At 41.7% G+C, this 18,271-nt stretch overlaps 1 protein-coding gene across 1 annotated transcript in view; it reads left to right on the top strand.

Moving 5' to 3' along the window:
* The window catches only part of LOC134320700 (kelch-like protein 29), a 352,789-nt gene that overhangs the window by 188,092 nt on the left and 146,426 nt on the right, over window positions 1–18,271 (top strand). Inside the window, exons 4-5 of the mRNA XM_063002246.1 lie at window positions 4,920–5,067; window positions 7,792–8,280. Of these exons, the coding sequence (XP_062858316.1) occupies window positions 4,920–5,067; window positions 7,792–8,280 (637 nt within the window). The remainder of the gene's footprint in view (window positions 1–4,919; window positions 5,068–7,791; window positions 8,281–18,271) is intronic.

The raw sequence follows: 18,271 nt of genomic DNA, 5'->3' as shown, positions 1-18,271 counted from the left end.
TAAGGCATTCAGTAGACCCTTGACTTAAGAATTTAATTGGTTCCGAAGGGCTGCTCTTAAGTCAAAGTGTTTGTTAGTTAAACCTATTTTTCCCATACAAATAATGTAAATAGAATTATCTGTGCCAGACCTCTCAAACCACCCCCTTACCTAACCTTTCTAATGTCATAAATGGTCTTTTTTGTTATACATACACATATATTTTCCCTTAAATCTTAAATTATAGAATAGACATTACTGTAATAAACAATAATAAACAACAATACACAGTAGTACCGTACTGTACATAAAAACACACATCACATTTCAGTACAGTACGTGTGCTGTATCATACACATAATACATTTCCTTCTTTTTTTGTTTATAAAATGTATCTACCCTGCCATCTGTCACCTGCCATTTGTCTTTCATTAAGCCACACTAAAAGTTACCTTTCCACTTCATCCAACACTGATGGTCGTAATTTTGTTATTTGCGTTATACCTTTAGCAACACTAACTTCCTTGTACTCGTCCGTTCTACTCAAAATCGTATATATTGTCAATTTCGCCACTCCAAACATAGAGGTAAGATCAGTCATGCTCATATTTCTCGATAATTTCCTTCTGTTTTTCAATTTTTTTTTTTCATTTTCTCACCACTACGCTTTCTCTGCACCCTCTTTGGGGCCATTTTGATACTGAATTTTACAAAATATAAAGAAAACACCAGAAAAACACTGTCTGCTCTCCGAATGTTTGCTCACTATATATACAGAAGTTGGACAATGAAACTGAAACACCTGTCATTTTAGTGTGGGAGGTTTCATGGCTAAATTGGACCAGTCTGGTGGCCAATCTTCATTAATTGCACATTGCACCAGTAAGAGCAGAGTGTGAAGGTTCAATTAGCAGGGTAAGAGCACAGTTTTGCTCAAAATATTGCAATGCACACAACATTATGGGTGACATACCAGAGTTCAAAAGAGGACAAATTGTTGGTGCACGTCTTGCTGGCGCATCTGTGACCAAGACAGCAAGTCTTTGTGATGTATCAAGAGCCACGGTATCCAGGGTAATGTCAGCATACCACCAAGAAGGACAAACCACATCCAACAGGATTAACTGTGGACGCAAGAGGAAGCTGTCTGAAAGGGATGTTCGGGTGCTAACCCGGATTGTATCCAAAAAACATAAAACCACGGCTGCCCAAATCACGGCAGAATTAAATGTGCACCTCAACTCTCCTGTTTCCACCAGAACTGTCCGTCGGGAGCTCCACAGGGTCAATATACACGGCCGGGCTGCTATAGCCAAACCTTTGGTCACTCGTGCCAATGCCAAACGTCGGTTTCAATGGTGCAAGGAGCGCAAGGGCTGTGGACAATGTGAAACATGTATTGTTCTCTGATGAGTCCACCTTTACTGTTTTCCCCACATCCGGGAGAGTTACGGTGTGGAGAAGCCCCAAAGAAGCGTACCACCCAGACTGTTGCATGCCCAGAGTGAAGCATGGGGGTGGATCAGTGATGGTTTGGGCTGCCATATCATGGCATTCCCTTGGCCCAATACTTGTGCTAGATGGGCGCGTCACTGCCAAGGACTACCGAACCATTCTGGAGGACCATGTGCATCCAATGGCGGTGCCGTGTATCAGGATGACAATGCACCAATACACACAGCAAGACTGGTGAAAGATTGGTTTGATGAACATGAAAGTGAAGTTGAACATCTCCCATGGCCTGCACAGTCACCAGATCTAAATATTATTGAGCCACTTTGGGGTGTTTTGGAGAAGCGAGTCAGGAAACGTTTTCCTCCACCAGCATCACGTAGTGACCTGGCCACTATCCTGCAAGAAGAATGGCTTAAAATCCCTCTGACCACTGTGCAGGACTTGTATATGTCATTTCCAAGACGAATTGACGCTGTATTGGCCGCAAAAGGAGGCCCTACACCATACTAATAAATTATTGTGGTCTAAAACCAGGTGTTTCAGTTATTTTGTCCAACCCCTGTATATACAGTGTATCACGAAAGTGAGTACACCCCTCACATTTCTGCAAATATTTCATTATATCTTTTCATGGGACAACACTATAGAAATAAAACTTTGATATAACTTAGAGTAGTCAGTGTACAACTTGTATAGCAGTGTAGATTTACTGTCTTCTGAAAATAACTCAACACACAGCCATTAATGTCTAAATGGCTGGCAACATAAGTGAGTACACCCCACAGCGAACATGTCCAAATTGTGCCCAAAGTGTCAATATTTTGTGTGACCACCATTATTATCCAGCACTGCCTTAACCCTCCTGGGCATGGAATTTACCAGAGCTGCACAGGTTGCTACTGGAATCCTCTTCCACTCCTCCATGATGACATCACGGAGCTGGTGGATGTTAGACACCTTGAACTCCTCCACCTTCCACTTGAGGATGCGCCACAGGTGCTCAATTGGGTTTAGTCCATCACCTTTACCTTCAGCTTCCTCAGCAAGGCAGTTGTCATCTTGGAGGTTGTGTTTGGGGTCGTTATCGTGTTGGAAAACTGCCATGAAGCCCAGTTTTCGAAGGGAGGGGATCATGCTCTGTTTTAGAATGTCACAGTACATGTTGGAATTCATGTTTCCCTCAATGAACCGCAGCTCCCCAGTGCCAGCAACACTCATGCAGCCCAAGACCATGATGCTACCACCACCATGCTTGACTGTAGGCAAGATACAGTTGTCTTGGTACTTCTCACCAGGGCGCCGCCACACATGCTGGACACCATCTGAGCCAAACAAGTTTATCTTGGTCTCGTCAGACCACGGCATTCCAGTAATCCATGTTCTTAGACTGCTTGTCTTCAGCAAACTGTTTGCTGGCTTTCTTGTGCGTCAGCTTCCTTCTGGGATGACGACCATGCAGACCGAGTTGATGCAGTGTGCAGCGTATGGTCTGAGCACTGACAGGCTGACCTCCCACGTCTTCAACCTCTGCAGCAATGCTGGCAGCACTCATGTGTCTATTTTTTAAAGCCAACCTCTGGATATGACGTCGAACACGTGGACTCACCTTCTTTGGTCGACCCTGGCGACCCTGGAACCTGTCCTGGAAAACCGCTGTATGACCTTGGCCACCATGCTGTAGCTCAGTTTCAGGGTGTTAGCAATCTTCTTATAGCCCAGGCCATCTTTGTGGAGAGCAACAATTCTATTTCTCACATCCTCAGAGAGTTCTTTGCCATGAGGTGCCATGTTGAATATCCAGTGGCCAGTATGAGAGAATTGTACCCAAAACACCAAATTTAACAGCCCTGCTCCCCATTTACACCTGGGACCTTGACACATGACACCAGGGAGGGACAACGACACATTTGGGCACAATTTGGACATGTTCACTGTGGGGTGTACTCACTTATGTTGCCAACTATTTAGACATTAATGGCTGTGTGTTGAGTTATTTTCAGAAGACAGTAAATCTACACTGCTATACAAGCTGTACACTGACTACTCTAAGTTATATCCAAGTTTCATGTCTATAGTGTTGTCCCATGAAAAGATATAATGAAATATTTGCAGAAATGTGAGGGGTGTACTCACTTTTGTGATACACTGTATATATATATATACGTATATATATACAGTATATATATATATATATATATATATATATATATAGAGAGAGAGAGAGAGAGAGAGAGAGAGAGAGAGAGAGAGACGGTTGGAGTCAACTTGTTTATGGTTTGTAAACCGAAATTTGTTCGTACGTTAAGTTGAAAAATAATCACTCATAACCCAAAATGTTCGTATGGTAAATGGTTCATAAGTCAAGGGTCTACTGTATAGACCTGTATATTGCAGCCCACTGGCTTTAGCTAGTTATTAACTGCCCCAAGCTATGAGTGTAATTAAATGGGTGTGTGTGTGTGGTGCCCTACAATGGCCAACCCCCTAACCTACCTGATGTTTTACATTGTAATATATAAATATATAATGTATTAATTATAATATGAAATTAAAAAAAATCAACCCACACAGGTACAGTTCAGTGGGTTATATGAGGAGCTGGCAGCTGCTATAAACAACATGGCTCTGGCTCATTTGTACCAGGTTTTGAGAGTCTAAATAAATTAGGTGCCAAACTGTCTGTTGCTAATAGCTCAAACAAATAATTAAATCAAACAGAATAATTCACACCTCTAAAAGTTTTACCTTTTTTGGCTACTTCCTACCTTTTACACAATCCTTCTTTTGTCTCTAACTATATGTTTACTAAAATACACACACATACATATTACATCACAAATAGTGGAAAACACACTGAAGATGTTACTGATTAATATTCTAATGGAATAAAATGTATTGAATTTTATTGAAAACATGCATTTGTCTACATGTCTTTAGGGACACCCTGTTTTTAAATGTATATATAAAGTTTACCTAAAACACAATTTTGCTGGTATCTGTGTGGTAACTAATAATATCAGCTAATTGCACCTGATATTGCTAAACAAGATGTTACCATTGGTTGGGAAGATTCCACCACCGAGTAGAAATCAAGCTAAGAGTGTGATTGATTGGGTGTGTGTGTGTAGTGGCCACCCCCTGCCTACCCAATGTTTTGACCCTGTTTCCATGCTCACAGGATAGACTCTGGATTTGCCATAACCCTATTCTAATGTACTGTGTATATATATATATATATATATATATATATATATATATAGGCAGAAATACACTATGGACAAGGTGGCCAGCCATTACATTAAAGTAGCCAATACTCCATCTGTTTGTTTTGGAAGGTGGGCTGTGCTGTGCCCCTGTGCCAGCCAATTAAACAGCCTGTAAGATGGAGAAAACATAGAACATGAAGAAACACTAGTTAGTTTTTGTCAGTGGGTATTCAGTTCAAAAGGTTTATAAGCTGCTTTTTCTTTGCTCTGTGTTTTCAGCCTGCAGGACTTTCTCCTGGTGAGAATCAGACACCTGCACTGCTTCTGGCTCCGGGGGTAAGATGGGGCCAAACGCCCATCAACCAGTCCACGCCATGGGAGATGGACGAGCCTCCAACCAAACAGCACAGAGACAACGACACCACAGGTACGCTGGCCCTGTCTCACCTTTCGCTGCACCACTTTCTCTGCACCACTTCCGCTCACTGCTGGGGAGAAGTATGGGCAGATAAAAAAATAAGATAAGAGTTTTCAACAATGTAAAGAGAATAATTGTATTTATTTTCTTTTTGTTGTTTTAGTAGTTAGGTTAAAAGTAATTAAAAGTTAAATACACTTTACAAAGTATAGAAATGATTGGCATGGTGGCACAGTAGTTATTGTTAACTAAAGAATCTAAGACGCTCCCATTGTGTTTCGATTTAACAGAGCTTAAATCTGCCAACCCTGCCAAAATAGTATGATGCTGCATTACAAAAGCAAAGGGGTCTTTTAAAAAACAGCTGAGATTCAGGTTTGAATCTTAGCGATGCTATTAGCCAGCCGGGCATCTACATAGACATGATTGGCTATCTCTGAAGGAAAGGGATGGATGAAGCCATATGATGGATTGGCATCCTCTTCAGGGTAATCCTGACTGGCTGCCTGTGTTTCACACACACACACACGTCCTATAACAACACACACACACACACACACATGTCCTATAACAACAGTCATTGTTTTTGTCACCAATTTTTCTTCAATGTTAGCCCTGTTTTTAAGTTTTGTTAGCCAACGGTCCTTTTTTCAGACTGAAATGGATAACATAAAACGTGAGACTAATCAATTATGTCTCCTGTGGGTGAAAAATGAATTGCTTTAGTTTTAGTAAAAATCTCGTAATGTCACGCCCCCCTGGACAGGGCACGCCCCACAGGTTAAAAAACCCCTGTTCTAGATAATCTCTTTAAGCACAAAAATGAGGTACATTAAAAACTGTTGAACTGGGTGTGGATTAACAGAACTTTGATTTCAACCCAAACCAGCAACTGTATTACTGCTGTTTAGTAATTTCGTGGAACCTTTCCAAAATGTGTGAATGCTATAATATTGTGGCAGCAAATAAAAGACCAATTTGATCATTTTTATGGTTTTGGGATAAAAATGTTTAGCAAACACATGTTGATATGATAAGATGTTCAGATATTTGCATGATTATGGCTCGGGCGGCACAGTGGCTAAGTGGGTAGCACTGTCGCCTCACAGCAAGAAGGTCCTGGGTTCAATCCCCAGGTGGGGCGGTCTGGGTCCTTTCTGTGTGGAGTTTGTATGTTCTCCCCATGTCTGCGTGGGTTTCCGCCAGGAGCTCCAGGTTCCACAGTCCAAAGACATGCAAGTGAGGTGAATTGGAGACACTTGATTGTCCATGACTGTTTTCGATATATCCTTGTGAACTGATGAACCTTGTGTAATGAGTAACTACTGTTCCAGTCATGAATGTTACCAAAGTGTAAAACATGACATTAAAATCCTAATAAACAAACAATAAACAAGCATGATTATGGCTCAACATTTTTAGCAGTTCTATTAAAGGATCATCACTGCTGTACATACACAGAAGCAAGAACTGAGACAGATAATTAAATAATAAATAAATAAATAAATAAGAAGTTTAAAAAGGATAAGAACTGACAGATTGTGAAATCATCCAGCAAAAACAAACTGGTAGTAGCTGTCGTGGAGCTGCCATTTTTTTACCCATCAGTCTGGTGACCTTGTTATGTTAGCATCCTTAATTATTCAACACTTAAAAAAAGTGGGTACCCGAAATGAAACTAAATAAATAATACATTACCAACTCAATTATCAATTAGAATGGGTATGGCCACACTAAGCAAAAAAATTACTCTAATTAGGATGATGTGTTGATACGGACATGGAAGCCCCTCTGAGTACAATCCCCATTTCTAGAAAAAGTTGGGGCACTTTTTAATAATGCAACAACAACAAAAAATACCCATAGGTATTATTATTTGAGAAACTGTCTTGCTACTGTGATGGGCGTAGCCACATGGGCTTGGACGTACTTTGGAAAATCATTGTCTTTTTACACAGTCTACCGCTGCATCGACTGTGAAAAATGCAACATAAAACTGCAGTATTCATAGAGGAAGCCTTATATTAATTTTGTGCAGAAACGCCAGCAAGTTTTCTCGGCCCCAGGTCATCTAAGATGGATCATTCTTTACTTAATATATACATATAAATTATTTTTTACATCCCATTTCTAACTTCCAGTAGCTGAGGGGTGCACAGGACAACCAGGGGCTCTAGCACTCATTAGTGCTAATGCACTGCAGTTGAACTCCTCACTAAATCACTGGTTTTGTGTTTGACTCGGTGCTGAGTCTTTGCATTGTTTTTGACACAGCGGGTAAAATTTATGGCCGGTGTTGCTTTGCCTTTTTTATTTATAGACCTCTCTAAAACGCTAAAAAGGAAACTCTAAAATTGAAAAGTACATTCTAAAAACTAAAAGCTCACCAGCATCTGACCCTCCAATGGTGCCGCCCACGATATTTTGTAGTTTGTCTGGTACATTTTTTCCCTATTCAGTCTAAAGAGCAATTGAGGTCAGCCACTGATGTTGGATGAGGCAGTGTGGCACGCAGTTGATGTTTCAATTTATTCAAAATGTCAGAGTTTAATTTAGTGAAGTAGGATTTCCTCTGCTCCAGGGTCCAGTGCAGCCAGCTTTACCCCACTCCAGTTCATGCAGCAGTCAGAGGCAGATTGTAGAAGCCATACAGTTTGTTGTTAAAATAAAAGGAAGCTGTCAATTAATTATTATTATTATTATTATTATTATTATCTTATTTATCTCTTTCAGGGCCTCCATGGGTGCCTTCGGTGGTCGCAGTGAGTCAGTCCAGCCTCTTAACTCACTCTTACACCATTCCTCAACCTCCTGCCTACAGCCAGGGGGCTTCTGTCCAGTCGCCCATAATCGGCATAACTCCTGCAATCCAGACGCCGATACCGCCTCACCATCCGCTCATGACCGCCCATTTCCAGATTCCACCACACTCATCACAGCCACCCGGGAGCCTGGTTCTCAGCTTGCAGAACCAGTCACCCTACAGCACAAACCAGCCACCCATCACGTCCTCGCCCATGCCAGCCGGTGCACACAGCATAGTGGGCAACGGACACCTGACTCACCCACTTCTGCAGCCACCCGCTCTGCCGGCTGCTGCACTACCGCTGACCAACGGACAACCTCTTACTTCGGCCAATCAGGATGGTCAAAATGGGCTTCAGATGCTACGAACGGTGGGCATGGGGAAGTACAAGTTTACAGATCCTGGGCACCCTAAAGGTAAGAGAGCACAGCACGGGACTTTTTTGGTCTTTTGAAAATAACGAACATGCCTTAGGTTTCACTTTTTTTTCCCAGAGTAACGCATTTGATGTTGGTGATAAAAGAGGTACAAACATGCTGTTGGGAGGTTGTTAAAATAAACCCCAGGAATGTCAGAATCAAAGCGCTTTCAAGGTTGTGAATTTTAGCTATAACAAACACCACTTTGCTTGAGACGTTCTGTGCTGGCAGCTGAGAGCCATGTGCTCCGGAGACTTCATTGGATTTGCGGCAGTAAATTCTTGTTTGTGCTGGATAACCTTGGACTCGGTTCTGTCAGCTCTGGAACAGATGTTCACGCTTCCCTCTGCAATTTTCGTATTTAATGAAGCTTTTAATCTAGGTTTAGACTGGCTTCTTAAGCTTATTAGATTTTTATTAGATTTATAAAACGTCTGCAATTTACTTGTCACACTCATCCAGCTTAAAAGTGCATTTCAGGACATAAAGGGACCAATTAGCAGCCATTAGAGGAAGTTTTTTAAGTTTATATAGTCAAGTATAGATCAGAGAATAACATTTCAGCTTAATGTGGTTGTTGCTGGCTTTATAATGTTGAGTTTACAATGATTTTGCTTAGTATGTAAAGCCTAAATGGCTAATGACCATTAGCAGGTTGGACATCCTGTTTTATATAAAGGGCTTAAGTAAATACATGGGCTGCCTACATTTGTGACTAGAGATGTAATGATACGCTCTACCCACGATGTGATGCGATTCACGATACTGGGTTTTTCCCAATTTTTTAAACTGAAATTGAAGACAAATGATGACTAAGTTTCCTTTTATTATTTCTCTTAAAAAAGAAAAGAAAATGCCGCTCAGGTGGCGCAGCGGTAAAAACACACGCTGGAACCAGAGCTGGGATCTCGAATACATCATATCGAATCTCAGCTCTGCCTGCCGGCTAGGCTGAGTGGCCACATGAACAACGATTGGCCTGTTGTTCAGATATGGGTGGGATTAAGCCCGGTGGGGTCTTTCTCTCATAACTAATGCAATTACGACCTCTGCTGACTGATTGATGGCACCTGCACAGAGATGAGAAAAGTGCTCTCAGGGTGTGTCTCTCCATACACAGTGCTGAGCTGCACTGCACTTGTCAAAGTGTAGGTGATAAGATGCATACGGCATGCTGCCCACGTGTCGGAGGGCGAGGGTTAGCTTTGTTCTTCTAAATCAGAGCAGGGATCGGCATTGGTGAAGAGGAAGCATGACGCAATCGGGCAATTGGACGCGTTAAAAAGGAGAAAAAGGGGAGAAAATGCATAAACAAAAAAAAAATAATAATAAAAAATTCATGAATAAAATACTGTATTTGTGATTATCTTTTATTTATCTAAATATTGAATTTCCTTTTATTTCTGAAGTTGGTACAAACTATGCAAAACAATTTTGAATAAAACCCGATTTGGCTGTAAACCCCCAAATCTGGCAACCTGGCGTATAGCGCCAGTGACATCAACCAGGCGAGGTGAATAGCGCCAGTGCCCTCTGCTGTTTAAAGTGAATATCGATTCATTTTACATGTCAGATTGATTTGAATCGTGTAATTTTTGAATCGGTTACTAACTGTCTTGTGGTGCATCATTACATCCCTATTTGTGACCATTCTGGCCTCCAACAATCTTTCATTTTACTGCTGTGCTCCATTTTAATGAATAGCTGTAAACCGTCTGTTCTGAAAAACTGTCAACATATACATTTGTTTCATGTGACTGACAAAACAAAAACACAGGCTTTAAGTCACGTGTAATATGGGTACGATTTAAAAACAAACCCAAGGCCTCACTCTTTGTATGAACATTTTAGTGGTTGTGAAACAACCTTTTGTTTACTCTTTTTTTACTATAGTCTCTTTGGACTCCTAAGAATGCACCAAGTGAAGGCGATAGGAAGGCTTTAGAATTTTTAGATTTGTGACCGAACCCGGCCATACAGGCACTTGTAGCGCTCCTTTCAAATATGACAGCAGCATGGCTAAGTGCAGCGAGATGAAAAGGTTAGCTCTGATAACATTAGCTGCCATGGGCAAAAGTAAAGCTTCACCCTGCATGTCTTTGGCTCTGGGATTGAATCTGAGCAGGGCAGGTTTTCTGACGAGTGCTTGACAAGAATCAAATGGGCAGAAGGATCAAAGGTGGGCATATCATACACCATATGTGCACCTTTCAAGCTATGCAAGGCATGACTATTCATATGCTAGGTCTGTGGCCGCTGCTGAAGCAATTTTAGAGTTTTGAAGATACCTGTGCGGCTTTTGTTTAGACTGTTTGACCTTCACAGTTTAAAGGCATCCATCAGGCTTTTATGCTTTTGACATGCGGCAGGTGTTAAAAATTATGTGGATAATTAAAGGACAGCGCTTACTCACAGGTATAAGCACACGCTTGATTTACCCTCCGGCTTTTAAGAAAGCACTTAATCACAAGCTCACATAAATGGGTGGACAGAGGAGGAGCAAGAAGGATGAGTGTACGAGAGGTGGCTAAGATACACATCACTCTGTTTCCATTCTTTACATGGCTGTGTAAGTGTAATTGGTTGATCTATCCAAGTGCTCACTTACTCACTCACTTTCTTAACCACTTATCCAATCAGGTGTGTGTGGGTGGGGGGGGGGGGTGGTGGTATTGCTGGAGCCTATCGTAACACCCTGGACGGGGCACCAGTCCATCGCAGGGCAGACACACACACACACACACACACATACACAAACCCATTCATGTATAGGGCAATTCACTCACTCACTCACTCACTCACTGTCTTTACCGCTTATCCAATTAGGGTCGAGGGGGAGGGGGTGCTGTAGCCTATCGCAACACCCTGGACAGGGCGCCAGTCCATCGCAGGGCAGACACATACACTCACACATACACAAACCCATTCACGTATAGGGCAATTCACTCACTAACTCACTCACTGTCTTAACCGCTTATCCAATTAGGGATGCGTGGGGTGCTGGAGCCTATCCCAGCTTTTCAATGGGCACAAGGCACACAGTAACACCCTGAACGGAGCGCCAGTCCATCACAGGGCAGACACATATATACACATACACATATATACACACACCCATTCACGTATAGGGCAATCCAGTGTCTCCAATTAACCTGTCTGCATGTTTTTGGGCTGTGGGAGGAAACCGGAGCTCCCGGAGGAAACCCACGCAGACACGGGTAGAACATGCAAACTCCGCAAAGAAAGGACCCGGACCACTCCGCTTGGGGTTTAAACCCAGGACCTTCTTGCTACCCACCGAGCCACTGTGCCACCCTCTATCCAATTACCACTATGCATTTCACTACTTCAAAGTTGCCAAGTTTTTTCCTGAGTACTCTGATATTGTCTTGCTGTAATTGACTGTAGGGCCTAGATAAAACAAACACTTTTTTGTCTAATACTTTTACAGTGGTACCTTGACACTCGAACTCAATTGGTTCTGGGACTGGTGTAGAGTTTAAAAGGTGTTGAGTTTTAAGGTATTTTTTCCCATAAGGATGTATAGAAAACCTGTTAATGCATTCCATGGTTCCATGGAACTGCATATATTTTAGGCTAATGTAAAATAATAGGGTTGTTTTAAAACATATACATTAAAAAAACAGAAATACAATTGAAAACCATTTAAAAATCAATAAAAAAAATACAATAAAACCTGTGCTTTACCTTTACTTTTTGACAAAACCACTTTTGTGCTGGCTGTGCCATTATTTCCTATGGAGTGTGCCAGTGCACAAAGCTTAACGTGACAAGTTTAAGAGTACAGATTTTTAGTTTAGGGGACATCGAGTTACAAGGTACCACTGTAGTCATTTATATTTAATGAAATTCGTGCTCATAAATATGAGACTTTGTAGTGGTACCAGTGGAAGGACTGTCATTCTGAATCTAGTGTTTTAAACTTGTGGTTGCGTCACAGTATGCAGAAGGGATAAAGGTTCGCTGTGTTGACAAAGGAGAGAGCTCAGCAGAATCTCTCGAAGGGACAGAACAGCCCGAAGCCATGTAGCGTATATGTGTACCTTCCCTGCAGTGTGAGGGATATATGGTGGAACTGTCGGCCATACATCATCCTGTATATACACTGTTTTGCTTTTCACCTTGTAAATGGATGTTAATAAGGAGAAGCTGAGCAGTGGTCCTGTTTGACAGTGTTGCTGGGATAAGCCTGTGATGAATGGCATGACTAGGTGTAAGAACAAAAAATGATTCTGTTAGAATAGATACCTTAGTTGTAAATCAGCATTGAAAAAATGTTATGGAGGCAGAAATCATGACTTATACTTATAATCTTTTTATCTGAATGCAATATTAAATAAATAACAATTATATACATGCCACTAAATACTCACAGTAGCTTTATAAGTATGGCTGATTTTATCTTGCAGTTTTTATGGTGTAGGCAAAAGAAATAATATGCTTTAAAGAAATAAAATAATATTTTGTAAGATTACATACATGTGTAAAACATTAAATAACAATAGAACTGTTTAATGGGCACAGAGAGATCACCAACTGTAGGCAATCATAATTATTAATAATACATTTAGTACAGTATTAACAATACATTCAATACAGTTCTATTATTACTGACTGTAGTCCATCTATTTCTCTAAATACCTTTTTGCCTGTTTTCACTCTGTTCTTTAATGGTCAGGACCCCCACAGAGCAGGTATTATTTAGGTGGTGGATCATTCTCAGCACTGCAGTGACACTGACATGGTGGTGGTGTGTTAGTGTGTGTTGTGCTGGTATGCATGGATCAGACACAGCAGCACTGCTGGAGTTTTTAAATACCGTGTCCACTCACTGTCCACTCTATTAGACACTTCTACCTAGTTGGTAGGACCACACGAACCACAAAACAACCACAAAAAGAAGTATACCAAGAATAAGAGGCTGCTATAACATTAATATCACTGTCAAAATCAAGTGAGCTCCAATACTTTCTTCACAGGATAAGAAAAGTTATTTGGCAATTATTGAAATTACAAGACTGCCATGACATACATGTAGGGCAATTGTACCTTAGCGGTTAAGGTACTGAACTAGTAATCAAAAGGTTGCAGGCCCCACCCCTACCAGGTTGATACTGTTGGGTCCTTGAGCAAGGCCCTTAACCCTCAATTGCTTAGACAGTATGCTGTCACACTACTGTAAGTTGCTTTGGAAGAAAGTACACGTACCTGTGCAGTTGTGAAATGAATTTCTCACCATGTACACTAACATGTCTTATCATAAAACAGCAAATCTGCAATGAAATTCATTGTTATATGGACTCAAGCCTTCTGCTAGTTTGAACGCCTAATGTGGCACAGATCCACTCTTAGGATGTGGGAACAGGTGACTATAGCAAAACTTTCACTTTCCAATGTCTGTGAAATTAGCTACATGGGTGAAGCCGACATGCCAAAATAACGTTTCTGCTATTCTTTGAGATGTACTGAAATGGAAAATGACTCACAGTTATGTGCAGTGCTGAACATTTAGAAATGTGTTTTTGTAAATAATTTGTCACACTTGAAGCATTTATGGTAGCATGACATTTTGGAAGTTCAAGGCTCAGTTTTCCAGATTCTCTGAGTAACAATGACACAGTTGGTGCAGCACAATTAGGACACTAATCAGTTGGGACATGTAGTTAGCTGTGTGATAGGCCACTCCATCAGTGTTGCTCCCAGATTGAGGGTTATGGCTTGTAATGTTGTCAGACACAACCTTCTACAACCTAACACACACACACACACACACACAGCTCTTATTTACACCTGGCTACTTCATGGGTCTTGAGTGTATGACTTATTCAATTAATCAATGTTAACCTGTGTAAAACTCCAGATGGACGGGTCTGTGGGGTCTGTCTGAAAATCTCCCGAGAAGAATGCCTTAAAGTGATGCCTACCAAGATGCCTTACTATGAGCGATATTCTGACCAGATGATCCCAGCATTCATTGAGGCACAACTTTTCTCAAGAAAAAAAAATCTAATATGGCAAATGCAAACGGAGCTGCAAGGGGAGTTATTTTCAAACGCAAGTAATTTTCAATAATATTTTTTATAAAGGTGTACAAGTCTACTTTGCAATTTTGGGTTTGTTACTGACTGTAACAGTTTTTGCTACATGAAGGGAGATGTTAGCTGGCATGCTAGCAGGTTGTATCGCCTCAGCCTATTGGTTTGAAAGGCCTGAGGCTACCTCTGTTAGCTAAGTAAGCTAACACTGTGACCATAGAAAAGCTGGGACTGTCAATGACATAATCGCTTTCTTAGTAGTGTGTTTTAATAATCTACCTTCTAAAATTCAATGTCAGTTAAAACCTTCTATACTTATGCAGCTCACTAGGTTTTCAGATGGACCCTATGCATGGGCGGCTCGTTCCTTAGGGCGATCGGGCGACACACCACCAAAGGGCGAAAGGGAAGAAATTTTGCTGTGACTGTTCTGGACAGTCTGTCTTGCCTCCGAATATCGTAGTCCAATCAGCATCGAGTTGTGTTCCGTACAGTACCGCCCCTTTTGGGGTGATTTCAGTCTGATTGAAAATCGCCCGGATTGCTCTGATAGACTGTCATATTAAGGCACTTTTTTTCGAACTGTAGGCACTGCAATACAATCTGTATGGGTTCCAGCAGGGCTCGCACTTACGTGCTTGCGTCACACGTAACCTAGTGTAGCGATAATTGGAGCAGCTAGCGATCTCGTCAACATGACTACCATTACCTCAGGATCTGCTGCACCTAAAATAAAATGCTACCTGATGAAGACTGAATTAAATTGTTAGTGTGAAGGCTTTACTTAATTTTATGATTCATGGGAAAGCTGGTCTCTCTCCATGTTCAAAGTTATTTGTGAGGGCACACTGACAGATGACTTAAGATGTTAATTATTTAAGCTTTAATTTACCCATTGAACGGGTCACCTTGGCCATCATCGCAATAATTGCCCCCCCTGAGAGATTTGGCAGGAGCCGCCACTGACCCTATGTGTGGGTCAAACTTGTAGTGGAAAATAAGGTTGTGAGAACAGAGAAACAAATAACCAATGGTTTATCCGGTTTATAAAATACCATCGTTATATTTGCGGCCCTACTAAGTTCATGGGAAAATGTTTTTAATTTCTTTCATTTTTAAAGAAAAAATCCCCTCTGCATCCACAGAACTGGTTGGGAGTTTTCCAAATTCGGTTACCTACTCAGCTACTTTAGACTTCGACATCTTGGACATTTGTCTAACCGATTGCTAGTGTACTCGAGCATCTTTAGAGTTTACTGAGTTCATAAAGAAAGAAATAAACTGTACATAGACAAACTATCAGGACCATAATGCTTTACTGGCTTGTTCTTTTGAGGCACAGCACAGACTACAGAGAGATGATCACATTGATTATGGAATCCCCAAATGGACAAAATGCACTTAGTACGTAAACACAAACATTGTCAGCACACTACACCACAGAAAAGACTGTTACACTAACTTAATTGCCTTATGATTCATATAATTTGTCCATTTCTCTCCATGGTAGCAACTCAGATTCTTGTCCAGTCACTTGTAACCTCATGGTTAGACTACTCCAATTCCCTCCTGGCAGGTGCTCCTATGTCCACTATTAAACCCTTGCAACTCATCCAAAGTTAACCAACCTAAACACGGCCACATCATCCCACTGCTGCGTTCTCTTCACTGGCTTCCTGTAGCTGCATGCATTCAGTTTAAAACACTGATGCTCACCTACAAAGCCAAATATGGACCAGCTCCAAGCTACCTCCGAGGTCTAATCAAACCCCGCTCTGTAGCACGCAACCTCTGAGCCACTAGTGTCACTCGACTTGCTCCTCCACTCAGAACTCAAGGAAGACAAGCATTAAGGCTCTTCTCTTACAGGTCTTCTCTGTACTTGCATAAAAAACCATTTGGTTCTAAGAGGGTTTCAGCATTTGTAGGATTTGTATTCTAGAGTAAGGTAATGTTTACTGTGGAAGCACTTCTGTAAGTCACTCTGGATAAGAGTGTCTGCTAGATGCTGAAAATGTAAATTAATGATTGCTAGAACCGCACAATATTGTGTATTGCACCTCATATTTCATACGCTATGCAAATTAAAAATGTTAAATCTTTAAACACAAACCTTAAATTTTGAATTTCACAGCAAATTGGATATTACACAGGAAATGGCTCCTTTCACGGTCCACGACATCATTTTTAGGGTAGTGAATTAGGTAAAACCTTAGTTATATGTGATAGGAACAGTCACAGAAATAAATATGAAAAATTCAGTGCCTCCCTCCCCCCAGACATTCACCAGCCCAGGCTATACAGCACTGCATATATATTTATTTCTGTCTTAGCCTTGCCAGCCTTCTGTACATTTTCTTCAGTGCCTCCATTGAGACGTTATTTTGAGCTGGAGTTGAGCTCGGTGTGGGAGAGGAGATAGAGTCTCTGCTCATTATCACGCTTTTGAAAGGAGAATCCCACCGTGAACCCATACGTTTCAGCCCCTGCAGTTAATGCGATACGCAGCTAGCAAGAGAGCTCATTAAGACTGATCATGTTCTGGCCAACTGGGCCGTACCCGAACCCTGCGCAGCTTCCATTAATCACTCGCTTTTCAAGATAACGCGCCACATCACCTGACAGGTCCACTCAGAGACTGTAAGCACCAGTCAGGAAAAAACAGTGAGCTCTTTTTTATTCGCTCGGCATTCCTGAAGTGTCCACACCCTGTCACCCACTGTACAGTCCTCATTCTTTATCTCTGCCACGTTTCTTCCTCTGTCCTTTCTCTTTTAAACTTTTTCTTTCCTATTTCTTTCACTTCTCCAGCCACGTTCACACTGTTCTTATGCTTCGTTGAATATAACCGCCCAAGCCAGTCCTTTAATGACCTGTTTTCAGAGGGGAGAAGTAGCGATTAGGAAAGCGACAGGGGAAATTTGACGCCAGACTAGATTAGCCTTCGGGTAAAAAAGAGTCTTAAGTCATGATTGCTTGTTTCCTCTGATATTTGGACCCACATGTAAAATGAGTGGCCTTTGCACCCGTCTTTGGCAGAACCCGCTTTTACCCGGATTCATTCCAGTGATAAGAACAAGCTAACTGAATCAAGGTCAACAGAGATGGATGATAAATTTAGTTCATCTGACTTTCACTTGGGTGGCTTGGTGGGTAGCGGTCCAGATCCTTTCTGTGTGGAGTTTGTCCCGTGTCTGTGTGGGTTTCCTGCAAAGACATACAGTCAGGTTACCTTGGGATCCAAAATTGCCCTGTGATGGACTGACGACCTGCCCTGTTGGTGCTTGAGATGGGAGTGGAATGCACAGAGATAAGCAACATGTCTGTCGTTAAGCTGTTGTAAAATGTTGTAAGCAGATAAGGAATAACAGTAAGTACAGAATGGAGGTTCCAAAGTTCAACACCCAAGTGTTGAAACCCCAACGTGACTAGAACAGTATAAAAAGAGGCCCACAGTTGTGTTATTTGTTCTTCAGCTTACATACTGCTGTAGGAACCCACAATTGTGTTTTACTAAATCTTATTCAATCCAGTCCAGGGTCATGGGCGGCCAAGGCTCATTGATGCATGTGGGGAGCGAAGGCTGGCCCGTTCCAACAGACGAGCTACTGTAGCTCAAATTGCTGAAGAAGTTAATGCTGATACACAGTGCATCGCAGTTTGTTGGATGCCATATGGGAAGAAGACAAGCCGGCAAAGGCAGTGTGATGCTTTGGGCAATGTTCTGCTGGGAAACCTTGGGTCCTGCCATTCATGTGGATGTTACTTTGACACGTACCACCTACCTAAGCATTGTTGCAGACCATGTACACCCTTTCATGGAAACAGTATTCCCTGATGGCTGTGGCCTCTTTCAGCAGGATAATGCGCCCTGCCACAAAGCAGAAATGCTTCAGGAACGGTTTGAGGAGCACAGTGAGTTTGAGGTGTTG

Source organism: Trichomycterus rosablanca, chromosome 9 (genome assembly GCF_030014385.1).
Source record: "Trichomycterus rosablanca isolate fTriRos1 chromosome 9, fTriRos1.hap1, whole genome shotgun sequence".
NCBI lineage: Eukaryota > Metazoa > Chordata > Actinopteri > Siluriformes > Trichomycteridae > Trichomycterus > Trichomycterus rosablanca.
Note: the sequence above shows the minus strand (reverse complement) of the source record. Positions and strands in the feature narration are given on the sequence as shown.